The following is a 19,541-nucleotide window of genomic DNA, read 5'->3' as shown; positions in this document are numbered from 1 at the left end:
CAACCTAGACTGTCAGGCTTCACGTTCACATTTGAAATACAGTACTGTACTGTACAGTATTTAGGAGTTCACTTCTCCTTTATTAATTATCCATAATTTTACATTGTTTTGTGTGTTGGATAAGTGAAGTAGTTTAGTACAGAACAAGGTAACATGAGTTATTTTTGTTTAAATAAAATGAAGTCCTCGAAGGTCAGATTAAATGATTGAATACCGTCATCATCATGCAACGCCACAATGTGCAGAATTTACTTTTTAAAATCGTTTTAGCACATCAAATATAAAAAGCACCTCATATTATGACAATCACATGTTTAAAAAAATGAATTGTAGTATTAATGCTCTAATCATCAATTATGTCCGTGTAAAAACTGAATTCGTCAACGTTATCAACACGCGACGCATTAACGTTGTTAACTCTTTTTGTATTAAACATTGCATAATTACAAACAAAATTGGCAGGCCCCTGGCACTTGTCTAATTTTAATGACGTAAAATTACCGCGACGCACACGCTCGCATCCCCACCATGGCAACAGTGCAAGTTAGCGAAGCTGAAAAGGTTTATATTTTACACGGTATCCGGGTAAGTGTCCCTCTCAGTGTTATCCTCGTTTAAATGTTTAATGCATTGAGTAATTTGTAACTGCACGGCGATCAGGATGATCTGCGCGTGGATGGAAGGAGCTGCGAAGATTACAGACACATGGAAATTGAAACTGACGTCGTTTCCAATACTGATGGATCGGCCAAAGTTTCTTTGGTAAAAAATAAGTCTTTATGTTTGCTTTCGGAAAGATATTTCAAGCTTCACAAATGTCTTTTCCTGTGTACAGGGTCACACGGTAGTTCTAGTAGGAATCAAGGCAGAAATCGGAAAACCAAAGCCCATGGCTGCAGATGAAGGATATTTAGAATTCTTTGTGGATTGGTAAGTTTCAGATCCTCGATAACATAGAAAATTATGTAATTGTATTTCTTGTCATTATTACAGCGTTGTGAGCATTGTTTACAAGGAGATTAAAGATGGGACTTCAGAATAAATATCCAATAACTTAGAAAATAAGATAAAATATATTTGCACAATATCAGAAAATATGGTCAATATTTATAAGGTGGTGCTTGTAGACTGGCCTAGGTTGTGAGCGCATCAGAAGAACAGTACAATAAAAATTGTGCAAAAACGTGACCAGCAGCATTGTGCAGAAATAAGAAAAAAGTTCTGTGTGCTTTTTTAGTGCAGTGATAGCTCTGGTGAAGAAATTGTCTCTTACTCTTTGTTTAACAAGCTTTAACTTAAGAATACATGGAAAGAAGATGCCACAGGATATATTAGAACACTAACTGGCTCTAACTGAACAAATAATGAAAGAAATATGATACATGGTATGCACTTATGGGTATATATTCAGATTCAGATCTACTTTATTGTCATTCTAGTACACGTGTATACAGAACGAAATGTCGATACATCTGACCCGCACAGTTTCCTTGAATGTACAGATATAAATAAAATGTTGTATTGAGTTGTAGTATTGAGTGCTAATAATATACTAAATAATTATGGCTATGTATAGTATTTTACAGTAGCGCAAATAGTGCAAGAGGAGTAGCTAACCAGATGTGCAAAATGTGCAGTCAGGTAAACAGAACAATAACACTGTAACAATAACGCTGTAAGTCCAATAGTGCAGAGAAACAGATGTGCAAGGAGTGGCTAGCTATAAAGAACTGCCAGTAGTGCAAAAAGTCAAACAAAACCCACAGATGTACAGATTAGCAGCAGTTTAGATTTACTATGTGTTTGAGTGACCATTTAACAGTCTAACAGACAATGGTTTTCTAGGCTGTGTTGATGTCCTTGTGCAAAGTTCTCCTGTCTGATTCCGTACACCCAGATTTTTTTTTGTTTTGTGTTCAGTTCAGCCAATGCAACTCCCGAGTTTGAGGGACGAGGTGGAGAGGAGCTCGGGACGGAGCTGAGCAACACACTGTACAAAGTCTTCAACAACAAACACAGCGTGGACCTAAAGAGTTTGTGTATCAGTGAGGGGGAACACTGCTGGGTCCTTTACGTGGATGTCTTGGTGAGATTATCACGCGTTTCTCTCAAAAGCGTGAAAATATTGCTAATTTTTGTTTCGTAGCTTCTGCAATGCGACGGAAACTTGTATGATGCCATGTCGGTCGCCATCAAGGCAGCTCTTTTCAGCACCAAGTAGGTATTTGACGAATAATCCACAAGAAGGCACCATGTGACTTTGATTTTGTTAAAACAGAATCCCTAAAGTCCACATTTCCCGCGATGAAGAAGGCGGGAAGGAAATAGAGCTTTCAGATGACCCTTACGAATGCATGAGGCTCAACGTGGAAAACGTTCCGTGCATTGTCACGCTATGCAAGGCAAGTTCATGCTTTTCTAGCCACTTATGGGCCAGTTGAAAAAAAACCCTGCTAATTAGGTCAGCTTAAGTAAGTTTTATATGTATAGCTCTTAATCACAAGAAGTGTCAAAGGGCTGAACAATAAGTCACTTTTAGCCACGCTATAATATTCAATCAGTTCACACTACTTTTTATTATGGAAAATCATTTCTGTTCCTCCTAAAAATATATTTTGACTTTCTATACAAATAGTAGCACAACTTGGTTATGTGTAATCTCTACGTCTTCATCTTCTTTTTCCTCGCCTCTTCCCTGATCAATCAGGGCTCGGCTCCCATACACACATATGTGACTGTACAGTAAATGCTGCGACGATAGTTCTACCTAGCCGATGTGTCACAACACCTGTAGTTAGGAGTCATTAGTTGACCAAACCCGAGTGTCGAGCAGAAAAGCAATGGGTACCAATGTTTCAAATCTTAGGAATGACTTGGCCGAGGTGCGAACCAGCGACTTCCCTGTCTCGGGGCGGGCTCACTACCCCAAGCTGGTTCTTCTTTATATATTTACATATATTTTCCTTAGCCAAGGCATGTGTGATCTTTAGTATTGGAGCACTTCTATAGGCTTTAGAAGTGACTTATTTTACATAATCAACACACCCAAAATTATGAGCACTTTTCAAATCAAATAAAAACATTAAAAAGCAAACAAACCTTAAGGCATTAAATTGCCTCTCAAAGTCGATTTTGAAACACACGGGGGAGCAAATACAGCAATTTTAAAACTAGTATAAAATATTCATTGTACAATATGACAAAAAATCCTCTCCTTTCTTCCCATCCAACAATCTCAAACACCTAATACACAGACACACACAATAGTTAAAATTCGATAAAAACAATCTATCGATCTATCTACCCTGGTCATATCCCTCGAGAGGGGTGACCAACAGCAAGACAAACACATACACAAAAATAAAGAAATGAAAAATAAAAAAAATTGCCTAAAACACACAAAAATTGACCATGGCCAACCCAAATGCCCAAACATCTAAACAAGTTAAGCACCTTGTCACCCAAGTTGGTCATGCTTTCGTCCCTCCATATATAACGGGACATAGGAAAGCAGCCATGTCACTCGGTTCAGGGTGACACAACACACTCTTCTGTTCAACAGCAGGGCCCGAAAGCTTTCACTGGTTTACCCCTGCCGCATCATAAAGGTGCCCTGCCCATCCCTTAGATTGCGTCCAAACATCCCACTATCCGTTCACAACACCGCTCCACTCATTCCTATCACCAACAAGCGCTCGAGCTTCCATTATATTTAGACCTCTTAACTGCAGTGCACTCATAACACCATGCATCCAAGTCAATCGCGGCCTTCCTCTTGGTCTCCTTCCATTGACTTCCGCTCTGTAGATCCTCTTCAACATTCACTCCTCATCCATCCTCTCCATGTTTCCAAACCAACCAAACAGTCTCTCATCCACACGCTTGCTCAGTTTCGCTACTACTCCAGTTCTGTCTCTCACAATTTCATTTCTCAATCTATCCAATCTTGTCACACCTAACTTACTCCTCAAGCATTTCAGCTCAAAAACATTGAATTTCCTTCTCAAATCTGCATTCAGGCTCCAAGTTTCTGCACCATACAACACGGTCGGCACAATCACACTCTAATACAGTCCTCTCTTAACATCCATACTCGTACTCCTGTTACTCATCACTCTCCTCAGAGCACCCAAAACCTTCCTTGATTCACTCTATGCAATACCTCGCACTTCATTCCACCAACTGCAGCCACATCACAACCAAAGTACTTAAAGCTTCCAACTTCTTCCAGCACCAGTCCATTCAACCTTATTTCCAATGCCATGCCCACCTCATCACATGAACACTTCATCACCTTACTCTTCCCAACATTCACAAATAACTTATGCCTATCACACACTCTCCCAAACTCCATTACCAACCTTCTCAATGTTTCCTCAGAATCAGCCACAAGCGCTGTGTCATCTGCAAACAACAATTGTCTTACCCGCCACACCGTTCCAGTGTTATCCATCATCTCTACAATTCTGCCAAATACTCTTGCATTCACCTCTCTCACCACACTCTCCAAGGACACATTCAACAGCCATGGCGACATCACACACCCCTGTCTCACACCAGTCAACACAGGGAACCACTCACTTGTCCCACTGCCTACTCTTACACACACACTCTGCTGTTCACATGAAAAAATCTTCCAATAACTTTCCACCCACTCCATACGTTACCATCACCTGCCACAATGCCTCTCTTTCGATTCTGTCATACTCCTCTTCCAAGTCCATGAAAGCCAAGCGAACATCATGCAACAACATATTGCAAAATATTTCTCACACACCTGTCTCACTGCAAACACCTGATCCTCTTCCTTTAGTGAAACCACTCTGCTCTGATACCTCTCGAATTGCTACATTCATACCTTTACCCTTATACAATGGCACCACTTATGCACTACACCAATTAACAGGAACCACACTACTTAAAATGCATACATTCACCGAGCGTACTAACCAGTCAATTGTAGTTGTGCCACCTTTCTTCAGGCATTCAGCACAACAACCATCCAACCCTGGCACCTTCCCCCCTTTCATTTTTTTGACTGCCTCTTGCACCTCCCATGTTTCGATAGGCTTCCCATTTAAATCACCCAACACAGGCATTCTTCCCGATACCACCGATTGCCTCAACTCTCACTTCTTGCCTATCCTCCACATTCAGCAACTCCTCAAAATACTCTGCCCGTCTTGTCCTGACTGCACTACCACTAACCAGCAATATACCGTCCCTATCTTTCACTTTCTCTTCCTTTCCAGACTTGCCCTTTCCTACTCTTTTTGTTTCTTTCCAGAACACTTTTCTCCTTTCCTCAAAGTTCACTCCTATCTTTTGATACCATTCATAATTTGTTTTCCTATTCGCTGCTTCCACTACCGCTTTTACCAACCTTTTCTTCACTTTATACCTTTCATTAGCATCACCACTCTTATCTTGCAACCACTCCTCAAAGGCAAATCTCTCTGTCATTCCACCATATACTTCCTTTCCTAAAACCTTCGCACTCCTCAACACTGCCTCTTTAAACCACTTCCATTCCATTTCCGCACTCTCCACTTCTCTTCTACTAATTCGTTCATACTCTTCCCCTATCCGCTCTTTAAACTCTCTCTCTTTTTGCCTTATTCAACTCTGACATTTTTTACCTTTTCCCTCACATTCTTCCTATAACTAGCCCTCCACGATCCATCTATCCTCAGTTTTCCTTCCACATAAAAATTATCAGACATACCACTCATTTCAGCTCTGTAAACATACACATTGAACAATCTACTTAACATCCCTTTCCTAACCACTACAATATCCATCATCGCTCTGTCCACCATCTCACCACCACCCACTTTGACAAAAGTATACTTCTTCACATCCCTCTTTTTAAACAATGTATTTGCAATCACCAACTCATTTTCCACACATAACCCAATCAATTTCTTACCACTCTTATTTCTTCCTGGTACTCCATATCTACCAACCACATTTTCAACCGTTCCAGTCCTCTTTCGCACTTGCCACATAGTCGGACAAGTCCTTCCAGAACTCCTCTCTCTCTCTCCTCAGCACTTCTTTCTGAAACAGGTCCATATACACTTATAAACATCCCTACTTCTACACCCCACTTCCATTGCACCCACATCAATCTCGGAGATATGTCTTTCCACTCCACCAGTTTTTCCTTTGGTTTCTCACTCACAAGCGCAGCCACTCCTTCTCTTGCATATCCACCCGTAACTCAAGACTTTTTACCATATATACCTCCAAGCTGTAATTCACCCTTTCCTTTCATCTTTGTTTCACTCAAGGCTAACACATGAACATTGCTTTTAGTCATCATCCTTCCAAACCCCTCTTTCCTCAACTCAGTCTCTTTACTTCCACATCCTCACATTTAGTGACCCTATAACTAGGGTTTGCGAGACCTTTCGGTCCCCTGGCCCCCTTTCTTTGCCTTGCTGTCTCTTAGGCAGTAGAGAATCCCCAGTCCCCTCGCTCCCTCCACTTCATTCGCCTCTTACGAAATCCAGCAGACCACGGTGGGAGAATTCTCACACTTCCCAGAGGGAGACTTATTTCGTTGGGATGAGAAAACAGTTATCAGAGCTACCAAATACTATGACTCTTTGATAGTTTACTACTCCAATTCATAGCAAAGTATGCATTTTTTATTAAAAAAGAAATAAGAATAAATAGGCAATGTTCATTTTTACTCCTCTAGACGGTGGTCTTGGTTTAAACACAAAGACTAGTACAATACATTTCCAGTGCCTCTTTAGACAAAGACTGCCATTTGGAGCAGAGGTGAGCAAACTTGTAGGTTGTTTTGGGTTAACAAAATGGCTAAAAGGGCCTGAGGAAAAACAATAATCATTTTTTTAATCTACTGAAATGGTCTTGAATCCAATACCTCAGCAATAAATAAAGGAAATGATCATCAACGCTTGTTTCTATATTTTGGGCATTTTAAAAACTGGTATTCTTTTTGTATTTCTGTGTATTCCATTCAGGCAAAGTAAAAAAAATAACAAAAAATGAGGTTTTAATCACTAAATCTGTTGATTGTTACAAACATAATAATAATAATAATAATAATTTCCTTGTATTGTCATTCTGTGTAACAATGTACACAGAACGAAATGTCGATTGCATCTGACCCGATGCAGCCAAGAGAGGGCGCCGCCGACCACTTTTTAAGTCTTAGGAATGACTCGGCCGGGGCGCGAACCCGAACCTCCCAGTCTCAAAGCGGGCGCCTATAAGATGACAAGGTTGGGAGGGCTACTTTAAAATGTAATCCAATACAGTCATTAGTTACCTGTCTTAATTCAAATACCTTAATATTCCAGAAATGTAACTTTTGGATTACTCCAATACCAAATATTCTTAGAAAAATGAAATAAAAAGACAAAATAACCATTATATGAATACAATTACTACATTTTGTTTAAGATAAATTAATAATGTCTGTTTGATAAGAATTGGAGTAAACCAAGGTCAGGTAGTTGTTTGTAGTCCTACAAAAAAGTGCTTACATTTTAACCACGTATTATACTTCATTAAGCAAAAATAAAACTCTCTCACATAAAAGGGGGGATATGCTCTGTTTTAGTTTACAAAAAGAGGACATTAAGAACCCATATTTTTTCCAACACACAAAGTATTCACTTTCTAAATTTCCCCAAACTCTAGGATGTCTTGTATCTAAGTTCAAGTTTTACTTGTTTAAAGCGGGGATACCAAACCTCTCGACATTTGCTAGGCTTAGTAAAACATTCTCACAATATAACAATACAGTGATCGTATGCAGGATTTTGAACACCAATTGTCTTCAAAATACTAAAAGAAGACTATCAATCATATTATTTAAATGTTCCTGACCGCATGACTAGTGTGCAACTGTACTGCCCTCACAGAACTGCAGGCTCACGGCAATTCAACAAAACGAGTGCTACATTGAAGGAGTAATAAAATACTGACTAAAAGAAAAGTGCTTTTACTTGCAACCAATGCCGGAGTGGCTAATTGGGAAGAACGGGAGATTTTCCGAAGGACCGGCTCATCTCAAGGAAGAGTTTGTGCTGGCTGGATGAGAAAAATAATCTGAACATGTTTCTGTCACTTGAACTATCTAAATGTACTCGTGCATTCATTCCCTTATCAGCTATCTGGTTACATTCAGTGCAACAGATGAGGGGAGTTTTACCATCTGCAGGAATTCTCCCCTCCCAAATTTAAAGGTGGTTTGTCCTACCACCACTCTTCTTTTCTCTAGCTGTAAAATGAACACAGAATAGCGCGAATGATATGAGGCAGGTACAATGGAGGGTAGAACGGTGCTAGGTGGAGACAAAGTAAAACCAGGATTGTTATCATTAATTTAGCTCATCTTGTACTTTTTGCCTGTCATCTGTGTGTTTTCTGTTGTGTTTTGTGCTTCGTGTTTGCAGAATTTAACACACTTAAATAAACTCGTAGTGATGGAAATTCTGTCTCTTTTTCAAGAAGTGTCTCTTTCGGCTCGCCTCACTAAAAAGATATGACTCTTTTAGCTCCCAAACTCCTCTTCAGATTGTTTTTGTTGCTTTTCTCCAATCATTAAAAACGCACTAAATTACCTTTGGGCTGACAAATAAAGCTAAAAAAGAATATAAGACAACAATGAAATAGGAAGAACATAAGAAAACAATAAAATAAAATAAGATAAAGGCAAAAAAGATTAAAAAAAGGAGAAACAATAATAAAAGAAGAAAAAATAAGTAGTGAAATAAGTCTAAAACATAAAAGATGGCAACCGGTTCAAAAAAGAAGAAAAAAAGAAGGTCCTCTCACAATATCCTTACAGATGCTTGCCATTTCACTGGGCTGGGAAATGAGTTCCTATTAAACCTTTCCTGTACTCAGGTTGCATTGTGAGCGGAGCTTCTCTTCTCTTTGAATTTGTGAAAACTAGGCCAAGAAGCTCACTGATGTACACTGAAAAGGAAATTCTCATGTCTATAGACAATGACATTAAAAATCAACAAAGTTGCAGAAACGGGTGCTTTGCCTATGAGGATTTCGATGTTTTAAGTAGCCTACCAAAAATGTGTGTAGTGAAGCTACTTCATAAGATTTTTAAGAATTTAGTGTAAAGCCTAACAATGTGTTGGGAAGGCAAATGCAATGCAGATTACTGATACTGTACATACTGTAGGTATATATGTTTATCCATATCAGAATCGTTCTATAATTGTCCTCTGAATTGAGCTGTTCCATTCATTAAAATTCCTCCTTTTTCACTAAGTGGGCAGGCTTTGGGAAGAAAACTCCCGGGCTGAAAAAGGGGCCCACGCAGGCCTGCATATTCACCATTATAAGAGAAAAGAGGCAAAAAGGGAACCAGCTATTGATTGATGGGCCCCGCTCCGGCCCTGCCTGCAACACAGTGTATGAGTTGGCCATCTGTACAGTTTGCGCAAGAGATACGGACATCTTTACCAAGCCTGCGCATCACTCTCTGTCTCTCGAGTGTCAGGGATTGAATTTATGATAGACACAATTAGTCTATTGGCGCATTGTTACTTTATAGTTTTAAATAAAATTGTCAATCTGCAATGTAATCCGTCTTTTTTCTCTCTAACTGTAATGGAATACAATTACACTTTTAGTATCCTAACCACGTAATGCTGTTACATGTATTCCGTTGCTCGCCAACCCTGTCATACCTAACATGCACACTAAAGTTATTAATGATTCATTTTTTTGTTGTTGCTATTTTTATGGAGTAATAACATTGTTTAAGAACCACTTCCAACCTCTTAAATGCTACTACGGGCGGTAGTGGGTCAGGATGAGGGAGAATGGTTGTCTGCCCAATTTCGTTGTCACAATATGTTAACCCATTTTGTAACAATGACAATAAAGGTATATTCTATTCTATTCTATTCTATTCTTGGGGCTGAGAGGTCACAGGTTCGATTCCTGGCTCCTCCGAGTTAACTGTCAAAGTGTCCTTGGGCAAGACACTGAACCCCTAATGCTCCTGATAAGCAGGTAGGTTTCATGCATGGCTCACTCCCTATCGGTGTGTGAATAAGTAAGTATGGAATACATTGTAAAGAGCCTTGGGAGGTCTTCAGTGACTTGAAAAGCACAATATAAATGCAGTCCATTCACAAGGATTTTTTTTTTTTTTCAAAATACGATACTTTATCCATTGTATAATGCCTTCTTTTGTGCATCCCTAATTTGAAGCAATGTTGTTTTTTGTTTCGGGGGGTCTCAGGTTGGCCACCGGCATGTTGTGGATGCCACCCTGCAGGAAAAGGTCTGCTCGGTGGCCAGCCTCATCATCTCTGTCACACACAAGGGGACGGTCACCTGCGTGAGGAAAATAGGCGGGGGCAGCCTGGACCCCGAGAGCATCTTTGAAATGACCGAAGTGAGTCACTGAGCTACAGTCTGTTAGCTCGATGCCATTGTGAACTGTGGAACTTCGACAGGAAAAACAGCACATATGGTTGAATTGTATCCTATTGTTTTTGTAGACCGGTAAACGTGTCGGAAAAGCGCTCCACGTCCCTCTGATGAAGTTGCTGCAGCAAGAAGAGACTTTAGGGACAAAAAGACAAAAAGTGGGCTTTCTTGGCTAAAATGATCGTTGTTTGTATACACCGTATTATACCTTTTGAATAAAAAGTCAAAATCTGCTCAGCTTTTGTGTCTTGATTTTTAATTGATGGTAGAAAGCTAAAAAAAAAAAAAATGTTGGACGGTTAGCTATCGACCAATCACAACTTAAGTAAAGAGGCAAGCCGGGAATTGATCGGACCGTAGGATGAAAATATTACTATGATTATGTAACTTGGAAAATTCTCGAACCCCTGCGCTTTTTTGCTTTGCCACATGGCCAAGGCTTGCAAAAAGACAGCCCAGATGAGAAAAAAATACAAATACAAATTCCAGACATCTGCTCCAATGTTCAAGTCCAAAGCAAACTCTTGTTCTGGAATTTTGGAAAACCATTTGTCGCTTTTTTCTTTTTTAGTTTGGCGTTCAAACGAGACATTTCACAGTTTCCGTTGCTTATTCAAGAGTGTATTTGTCAACATAGCTTGGCCAAAAAAGAAGAAAGCTTTGACGAACCACAAGAGCGTTTTCTTTTTGGAGAAGACGACAAAAACTGCACATGGTTATATCATCAGTCTGGGGGGAAAAAATAGGGGCGGGAGGGAATGATAAAAAGGCCGTCTCACGTCCGCTCGTCCTCACTTGCAACCATGGCGTGCAAAAGTGCTTGTTTGCTGGTGCTAATCCTGATGCTCGTCAGCTGCTCGCTTCAGCAAACTCCGCCTAAGAAGAAGCCGGCCAGAAAAGGTACTAAAACCGTTTCTATGGTAACACTTTCATCCTCTGATTTTTTTGTTTTTTATTCAGACAGCAACACTGCTATCCAAGAGCTTCAGAAACAGATTGATGACATTGTGCTGGATCTCAACCTTCTCAAGGAGCAGCAGGCCTTGCAGAGAGGTAAAATTGGGGGGGGGGGGGGGGGGGGACTATGGAAAGTCGTTGTAGAAAAGTAGTAAAATAGTTAAACACCAAAATAGAATAGTTGTTTGCTTTCAGACTCAAAGTTCTAATGGATCTTGCAGACTTGACCCTGCAATAAAAGAATCCATCAGGTCGTAAACTTTTGAATGATTTATGGGGCAAAATTAAATACTTTTGCTGGCAACATTTCAACTTCTGATTGACTTTGTAGAATTGTCTTATGTAACTAGTTGTTCTCTAGACTAGGGAAATATTTTGGGAGGCGTCAAGGAGACATATTGGTTGAAAAGGAGGGACTAAAGTCTTCCGATTAAGCTAATGTGTTGCTTGAAAAAAAAATGTGTGTGTGTGTATATATATATATATATATATATATATATATATATATATATATGTGTATGTGGCAGCACAGCAGCGCAGTGGTTAGTGCGTCCGCGGCACAGTTCTGTGGTCATTAGATCAAACCTTCCTGTGTGGAGTTTGCATGTTCTCCCCGTGTTTGCGTGGGTTTCCTCCGGCCACTCTGGTTTTCTCCCACATTTCAAAAACATGCATGTTAGTTTAATCGGCCGGTCCAAATCGTCCCTAGGTGTGAATGACTGGCTGGCGAGCAGTTCAGGGTGTCCCCTGCCTACTGCCCAAAGACGGCTGGGATGGGCTCCAGCACACCCGCGACCCTACTGAGGATAAGCCGTGCAGTTAATCGCTGGATGGATGGGCTCCAGCACCGCCTAGTGAGAAAATGGATGGATATAGTATAAACAATTTTAAATTATATATATATAACATAAACAATTTTAAATGATTTTTGACATTTTTATTTGTAAAATAACAAAGAAAAGTAATAGCAAAAATATTAAACGGAGAAAAGATTAAAAACAGTCTTCTTACAATATGCAGTATGTACACATAGAGAAAGAGAAATTTCTTAATGTTATTGTTGTCTTTGAATAATTTGAAATTGTACAAAAATAAACAATTGGAAAATCAAATAAATCAAATCAATTAAATCGAATTACATTCTAATAAATAGATTAGTGATGCTTTAAATTTGATCATTTTATTTTTAATTGATTTTTTTACAAATGTGTTATTTTTCATAGTATTGTGTATTTTTTTTACTAACGTATCATTAGTTCTTATTTCATTTTTATTCTCATTTGTAAGTAATCTTTCGTTTGTTTTGTTTTTAAACTTGAAAATCCTTTGTATATCAAAAATGACTATACCGAAACAACATTTTCTCCCGCCTGTATTTGTTACATTTCTTTAACAAATTTAAACAATATCTTAATTAACTCAATTTATTATTGAATTCTCATCATCATTATAGGTTATATTTTGTCAAAATATGAAACTTTGCTCTAACAAGGTTAAATTAAACTGATATATTTTCTTTTTATGTCCTACTTTTCTTATTTTAAGGGAAAGGGAGGGGGTATAGTAATTTAATTATAAACGTTATATAAAAAGAAATACATAAACAGAAATTAAAATCAAAATGATCTTTGATTAGAATGAGAAGTGACTTGTCATTGATATTAACAGTGAAAAATTGTATGCAACGAGATTAGACATGGCACTCCAGGGTAAAACATGTAATATACAGACTTTGAAAAGAAAGAAGATAAAATACTATCAAGATGAATAGGCTAAAAATTATAATAATTACATTTATTACATTACATTTTCTAAGTTGTCGATTTTTCTGTGCAATAGTGCCAAAGGAAAAAAGACGATAATTAGACTCGTTTGTCCTTGCAGTGTGTCTAAAGGGCACCAAGATGAACAGCAAGTGCGTGCTGGCCGACCCGGCCCAGAAGTCGTATCACGCGGCCAGTGAGGACTGCAACGCACTGGGGGGCCTCCTGGCTGTGCCCACCTCGGCCGAAGAGAACCAGCTGCTCACCGACTACCTGCACCTGAGTGTGGGGGCCGAGACGCGCGTGTGGCTCGGCGCAAACGACATGCAGACGGAGGGCGCCTGGACCGACCAGAGTGGCGGCGCCGTCCGCTTCGTGAACTGGGAGAAGACGCCCCTTGGCGGCCGCTCTAAGAACTGCGCCTTGCTGTCGGGTGCCGCTGCGGGAAAGTGGTCTGATGAGAACTGCAGGGACCAGCACGCTTCCGTCTGCCAGTTTAATGTGGTGTGACTCCGCCTCCAGAATAGCCACTACCTGTTTTCTTTTCTTCTGCATTGCCACTTTATCTTCTGTTTTTGTCCAAAGACGTCTGGTTCTGCAACTGTAACTAGAGCTGCATGTATATTTACCAAATAACTAGCAACCTGTAGAAATGCGGTATGACGAGACAAACTTCCAAATCGCAACTGTTTTAAGATGCCTGTACTATGCTGCCCTCTATAGTCTCACATTGAGCCTGCAACAAAGTATATTCTTGTATTTTCAAAGGAGACATATCCTGTGATTTCACAATAAACAAAAACAAAAGAAATCTTCCATTTGATGACTTTTTTATTCAGATAAACTGTTTGGGATCAAGGGATCATAGGTTCGATTCCCGGCTCCTGCCCGGGTTATATGTCAAAGTGTCCTTGGGCAAGACACTGAATCCCTAATGCCCCCAATAAGCAGGTCGGCACTTTGCATGGCTGCTATTGGTGTGTGAGTGTGTGTGTGAATGGGTAAGTGTTAAGCACATTGTAAAGCGCTTTGGGAGGTCTTCATTTACTTGAAAAGCGCTATATAAATGCAGACCATTCACCATTTAAGTAGGCTGCGCCTCTCAAAAGCAACCAATCGCGTCCTGCGCTGGTCTTGTGAGACATTCAAAGACCTAACACACAGTAATAATTTGAAAAATACAATGAACAAGCTGTTTTATCCACTTATTTACCAGATATTCGGAGCATACCTATTTTAAATCTGAACATTTCAACTTAAAATGTAGCATGAAATAAGAAAAGATCTACTCAAATGTTTTTATTGTGTTTTTTGCATAAAATAATTTCGAAAATGCACTTAAATAAGCAAAACGTTCAGCAAATTGGCCAGTTTAAGGTGTCCAAAGACGTCGGGTTCTGCAACTGTAGCTGTGTAGCGAGCAGAGACGGGAGTCGTAGGCAGAGTGTCAAACAAAGGTGCCAACGAAAGCTGCTTTAATGACATTTAAACTTGCAATCACAAAACAAACACGAGAGTGGCTCGAGCCGGCCGAATTAAGAGTCCCCCTAGGAACTCGCTAACTAAACAATGGTTCCGTGGGTGAATTATGTAAAACCCACTACACAAGCCCCCCCAGAATTCACCCATAGTCAAAGTCTCTGTGCCTGGTTGGGACGCTGACCCGGCCACTGCGGGTACAAGGAGCTGGAACAGCGGGGGGGTGAGAGCTTGTGGACTCAGTTGGAGAGCCCACAGGTGCTGGGGGCGGAGGGTCAGAGTGGGTACCCACGGGGCCGGAGGGTCGTGTCGCAGGAGGACGGCCGCGCCGTGGGGCTTGGGCCAGTTCCAATGGCTTGGACATATCCATGTGGGCAGGCTTAACCCTGTCCACGGAGACAGTCTCTGGCCTACCACCAATGTCCACGACCATGGTCTTGTCACCATGCTGCAGGACCTTAAACGGTCCATCATAAGGAGGGCGCAATGGTCCGCGGTGGGCATTGTGGCGAATGAAAACAAAACCAGCCGAGCGCAGGTTGGAGGGAACCCGTGAAACTGGCCTGCCGTGTCGCAATGTGGGGATAGGCACAAACGCTCCTGCAGTGCCCTGCAAGATGGACTTCTCCCTGGATGCAGCCCAGGGTGTCGTTGGGTCTGGGATGAAATCACCTGGCACCCGCAGCACTTGACCGTAAACCAACTCAGCTGAAGAGCACTGAAGGTCCTCTTTGGGAGCGGTCCTCAGTCCCAGCATGACCCAGGGTAGCTTATCGACCCAGTCCCCATCGGTCAGGCTGGCGCGCAGGACCGCTTTCATCGAGCGGTGGAACCGCTCGCACAACCCGTTAGCCTGGGGGTGGTAGGCAGTGGTGCGGTGAAGTTTGACTCCCAGGCTCTCGGCAACCGTGTTCCACACCTCGGAGGTGAATGCGCCCCTGTCAGATGAGAGATCTGCAGGGGGTCCAAAACGGGCGACCCATGTGCCGATGAACGCCCGGGCCAAATCGACAGCTGAGGTGGAAGTCAGCGGAACTGCTTCAGGCCAACGGGTCGTCCTGTCCACCATCGTCAGGAGGTAAGTGAAACCGTGTGAAGGGGGCAGTGGGCCCACCAGGTCAATGTTAACGTGGTCAAACTTCCGTTCGGGGATGGCGAATGGTACCAATGGGGCCTTGATGTGACGGTGCACCTTGGCGCGTTGACATGCCACGCATGAGTCGACCCAGTCCCGGACGTCCTTTCTCATCCCTTTCCACACAAACTTCTGGGCCACTAGCTTAATGGATGCTTTCCTGCCAGGATGAGACAGGCCGTGTATTGCCTCAAAAACAGCCCGACGCCAGCCAGCAGGGACAAGCGGCCTAGGCCAACCCATGGAGAGGTCACAACAAAGCTTGGCCCCGGAGTCTCCGACCGCAACCTCCTCCAGCCGCAAACCAGTGTCTGAGCTCTTGAGCGTTTGGATGCCGTTATCAGAAGCCTGGTCCACACTCATACTGGAATAATCAAGCCCCAATTGCACAGCGCTGATGGTTGCTCTGGACATGCGGCGGCATGTGACGCAGAAACAGTTCAATGAAAAGAAAATTTGGCTCTTCGGTGCCAAGCAAGTTTAACATCATTTCCATGTGATCCGATGGCTTACTGTCTCCTAAGCCCTGAATAGCAAGGAGGCGTCGAGCACGCTCAGAACGCGACAGTTCAAAGATTCTGAGGAGATATGCCTTCAGTCCCTTATATTTATCCAGTTCAGGAGGGGATGTGATGAAACTCACCGCTCTGGCTGCAGTTAAGCTCCACAAAGCAGACACCACGTGGTAATAGCGAGAGTCATCATTAGTGATTCCGTGCAGAGCGAATTGAGCCTCTGCTTGTGCGAACCACGTTAACGCCGATGACTCCCAGAACTCGGGGAGCTTGAGAACGGGCGCGTATGCCATGACGGTATGCTCAGTATTATGCACAGCCTCGGAAACTTCCACGAGACTAACGTCGGGGTCACCAATGTAGTGAGCAGAGACGGGAGTCGTAGGCAGAGTGTCAAACAAAGGTGCCAACGAAAGCTGCTTTAATGACATTTAAACTTGCAATCACAAAACAAACACGAGAGTGGCTCGAGCCGGCCGAATTAAGAGTCCCCCTAGGAACTCGCTAACTAAATAATGGTTCCGTGGGTGAATTATGTAAAACCCACTACAGCTGCATGTATATTTACAAAATAACTAGCAACCAACTGTAGAGTTGCAGTCTGACGAGACAAGCTTCCAAATCGAAACTGGTTTACTATGGAGCCCTCTGCAGTCTTCTATTGAGCCTAAAAAAGTATTTCCTGTTTTTAATAGAGCCATATCCTGTGATTTTTCAGCAATTCCACAATAATCTTGAATAATGAAATCTCCCCTTTGACGAAGAATTTCTGTAAGAAAACATATTGTGGTGGAAAAAATATGACTAGGTGGTAGGCAATTTTGGCCTATCGGCCAAGATTTGTTTTACATACAATTTTAAAAATTGTAACATTTCTGAAATAAGTTCAAGATTTTTTTTAAATGTACTGAAAATTTGAAAAAATGTCTTCTAATTCAATAAGAAAATCTTCTTTTAAACTTTAAAGATTTTTTTTATTTTTCTTGAAAATAGGAAAAACATTTACTTACAATGAGTACAATTTCTGACCAATGAGTAGGATTTTTTTTTACACTGAATAAAAGATAAAACTGTCTGTCAATGGGTGGATTTATTTTACTTTTATTTATTTTTTGCATTAAATAAAACATTCATTATCTGCATCCTCAGTAGGGTCGCGGGGGTGCTGGAGCCCATCCCAGCCATCTTCGGGCAGTGGACAGGGGACACCCTGAACCGGTTGCCAGCCAGTCGCAGGGCACACAGGGAAAGACAATTCGCTCGCTCATTCACACCTAGGGACAATTTGGAACAGGTAATTAACCCGACATGCATGTTTTTGGAATGTGGGAGGAAATCGGAGTGCCCGTAGGAAACCCACGCATGCACGGGGAGAACATGCAAATTCCAAACCGATAGGCTGCGCCAGCTGGAATTGAACCCTGGACCTTCACACCATGGGGCTACGTGCGAACCACCCATTCGCCGTGCCATCTTCGTAAGAATTCTTTGCATAATATAAAAGAATAAATAAGCACAACATTCTGCCAATGAGTCAAGATTTTTGGGGGATTGAAAACAAGAAAAAAAATACAAATAAATGAAGATTTCTGCCAATGGGTTAGTTTACCGTGTTGTGACTGCACTCTCTTCGCCTTATTGACCACATCCGGTCTTTTTTTTTCTTTTGCTTTGCCACTTTATCTGTTTTGGGTCCAAGTACGCCCGTTTCTGCAACTGTCACTACAGTTGTATGTACATTTATCCCAAAAAATAGCTTTAGAAATGCAATCTCCCGAGACGACTGTACTATGATGCCAACAGAGTCTCACATTGAGCCAGAAGTAAGTAACATAAACAGCATTTCCTGGGATTATAAAGCAGTTTCAAACTAAAATGATGACGTTTGACATTTGACAAAGATATTTTCTTGGAGAGATTTTTCACTAGGAACTAAGCACGCTGCTCTTGAAAATACCTTCCCCAGGCAAAGCAACCAATCATATTCTGCGCTGGACTCGCGAGGCATTGAAAGACCAGACACAGTCAGAAATGTAAGAAATTTAGACGCTCCGGCATCTGTTTTTTTTTCAGTTATTTTCCAGATATGATGCATGCATAAATTGTGGCATTTTTTAACATTTGTTTTTACATATAATACAATTGAGAAATATACTTAAATTGAGCATGTTTTTTGCCATCTGGTCAGGATTTGTTTTTCTACTTAAAACAAACCAATGGGTTTTTTTGTTTAGTTACAAAAAAAAACTTAGAATGATATTTTTTTCTTCACAAAATAAAAACAATTTAAAATGAGAAGCTTTTTCTACCAATGGGTAAATCTTTCTTTGCATAAAATAATAAAAACATGTCTATTTAAATAAGCAAAATGCCCGTTTCAGCCAGTGGGTTGGAATTCCATTTTTGGCATTAAAATAATACAAAAATGAATTAAATTTGTTTTTTGATGGGTTTATATTTTTTCCCATAAGAAAAAGGTTTTATTTAAAATGAAGTAAGATTTTTTTTTGCATAAAATAAAAAAGAGAAAAATCTACCTAAGAAAATTCCTCCCAATGGATTTTTTTCTGCATAAAATAAAAACAAAATCTACATAAAATGATTATTTTCTGCCATTGTGCAAGAATTTAATTCTTGAATAAAATTGCAAATGGGTGGATTTGTTTTACATAAAATATACAAATCTAATTCAATGCATTTCCCTTTATTACCAATGATTTTTTGCATAAAATGGTAAAAAACTACTTTTTTATCTATACATTTCCAAAATATATTTGGCATCACGCCAAAATAACACCTGATGCATTTTTTGGCCAAGAAAAATCTACTTGGAATAAGGAAATTTCCCCAATGGATTATTTTTGCATAAAATAACAAAATCTACATAAAATGAAGAACATTTTATTTAATTCTTGAATACATTTTTTTTAAATTATCTTATAATAGTCTGACAATGATTTTTTTAATCCATGGCTTATAAGAAAAGAAATCTACTTAAAATTAGCAAAAAAATTCTGACAATGTGTAAGAATTTGTTTATATTTTGCATAAAATGCGGTCTGTCGAGACAGCCTTCCAAATTGCAACCGTTAAACGGTTCCTGTATTATGCTGCCCCCTACAGTTTTACATTGAGCTTGAAGTATTTATTGTTTTCTGCCAATGGTTATTTTCTTACTGTTGTTATTTTTTGCAGTGCATGGTTGTCATGCTTTGGAAATCAATTTTAAACAAAAAACCTCAATGCTGC

General features: G+C 40.6%; 2 protein-coding genes across 2 annotated transcripts; both read left to right on the top strand.

The window, feature by feature from the left end:
• The first annotated feature begins 462 nt into the window (after positions 1-462).
• exosc7 (exosome component 7) lies at positions 463-10,675 on the top strand. The gene is made up of 8 exons (XM_088328431.1): positions 463-585; positions 661-762; positions 836-930; positions 1,921-2,086; positions 2,147-2,217; positions 2,279-2,402; positions 10,253-10,408; positions 10,515-10,675. Exons 1-8 carry the CDS (start codon positions 529-531, stop codon positions 10,617-10,619), a joined length of 876 nt encoding a protein of 291 aa, XP_088184557.1. The 5' UTR covers positions 463-528; the 3' UTR covers positions 10,620-10,675.
• A 548-nt stretch (positions 10,676-11,223) lies between these two features.
• Positions 11,224-13,981, top strand: LOC148370691 (tetranectin-like). The gene is made up of 3 exons (XM_088327751.1): positions 11,224-11,343; positions 11,404-11,496; positions 13,285-13,981. Exons 1-3 carry the CDS (start codon positions 11,247-11,249, stop codon positions 13,671-13,673), a joined length of 579 nt encoding a protein of 192 aa, XP_088183877.1. The 5' UTR covers positions 11,224-11,246; the 3' UTR covers positions 13,674-13,981.
• Positions 13,982-19,541: the final 5,560 nt, after the last annotated feature.

The sequence above is a fragment of the Urocampus carinirostris genome, chromosome 2 (assembly GCF_059441175.1).
Source record: "Urocampus carinirostris isolate Australia breed hairy pipefish chromosome 2, RoL_Ucar_1.0, whole genome shotgun sequence".
NCBI lineage: Eukaryota > Metazoa > Chordata > Actinopteri > Syngnathiformes > Syngnathidae > Urocampus > Urocampus carinirostris.
The sequence above is the reverse complement of the archived record's forward strand: the minus strand, read 5'-3'. Positions and strand labels throughout refer to the sequence as shown.

What these genes read in the sequence shown, in the direction of transcription:
- exosc7 (XM_088328431.1), top strand. Translation starts at nt 529, where the DNA reads ATGGCAACAGTGCAAGTTAGCGAAGCTGAAAAGGTTTATATTTTACAC. An exon ending in GATCGGCCAAAGTTTCTTTG is followed by an intron (nt 763 to 835) that starts GTAAAAAATAAG and finishes TCCTGTGTACAG; the next exon opens with GGTCACACGGTAGTTCTAGT. An exon ending in GCATTGTCACGCTATGCAAG is followed by an intron (nt 2,403 to 10,252) that starts GCAAGTTCATGC and finishes GGGGGGTCTCAG; the next exon opens with GTTGGCCACCGGCATGTTGT.
- LOC148370691 (XM_088327751.1), top strand. Translation starts at nt 11,247, where the DNA reads ATGGCGTGCAAAAGTGCTTGTTTGCTGGTGCTAATCCTGATGCTCGTC. An exon ending in GAAGAAGCCGGCCAGAAAAG is followed by an intron (nt 11,344 to 11,403) that starts GTACTAAAACCG and finishes TTTTTTATTCAG; the next exon opens with ACAGCAACACTGCTATCCAA. An exon ending in GCAGCAGGCCTTGCAGAGAG is followed by an intron (nt 11,497 to 13,284) that starts GTAAAATTGGGG and finishes TTGTCCTTGCAG; the next exon opens with TGTGTCTAAAGGGCACCAAG.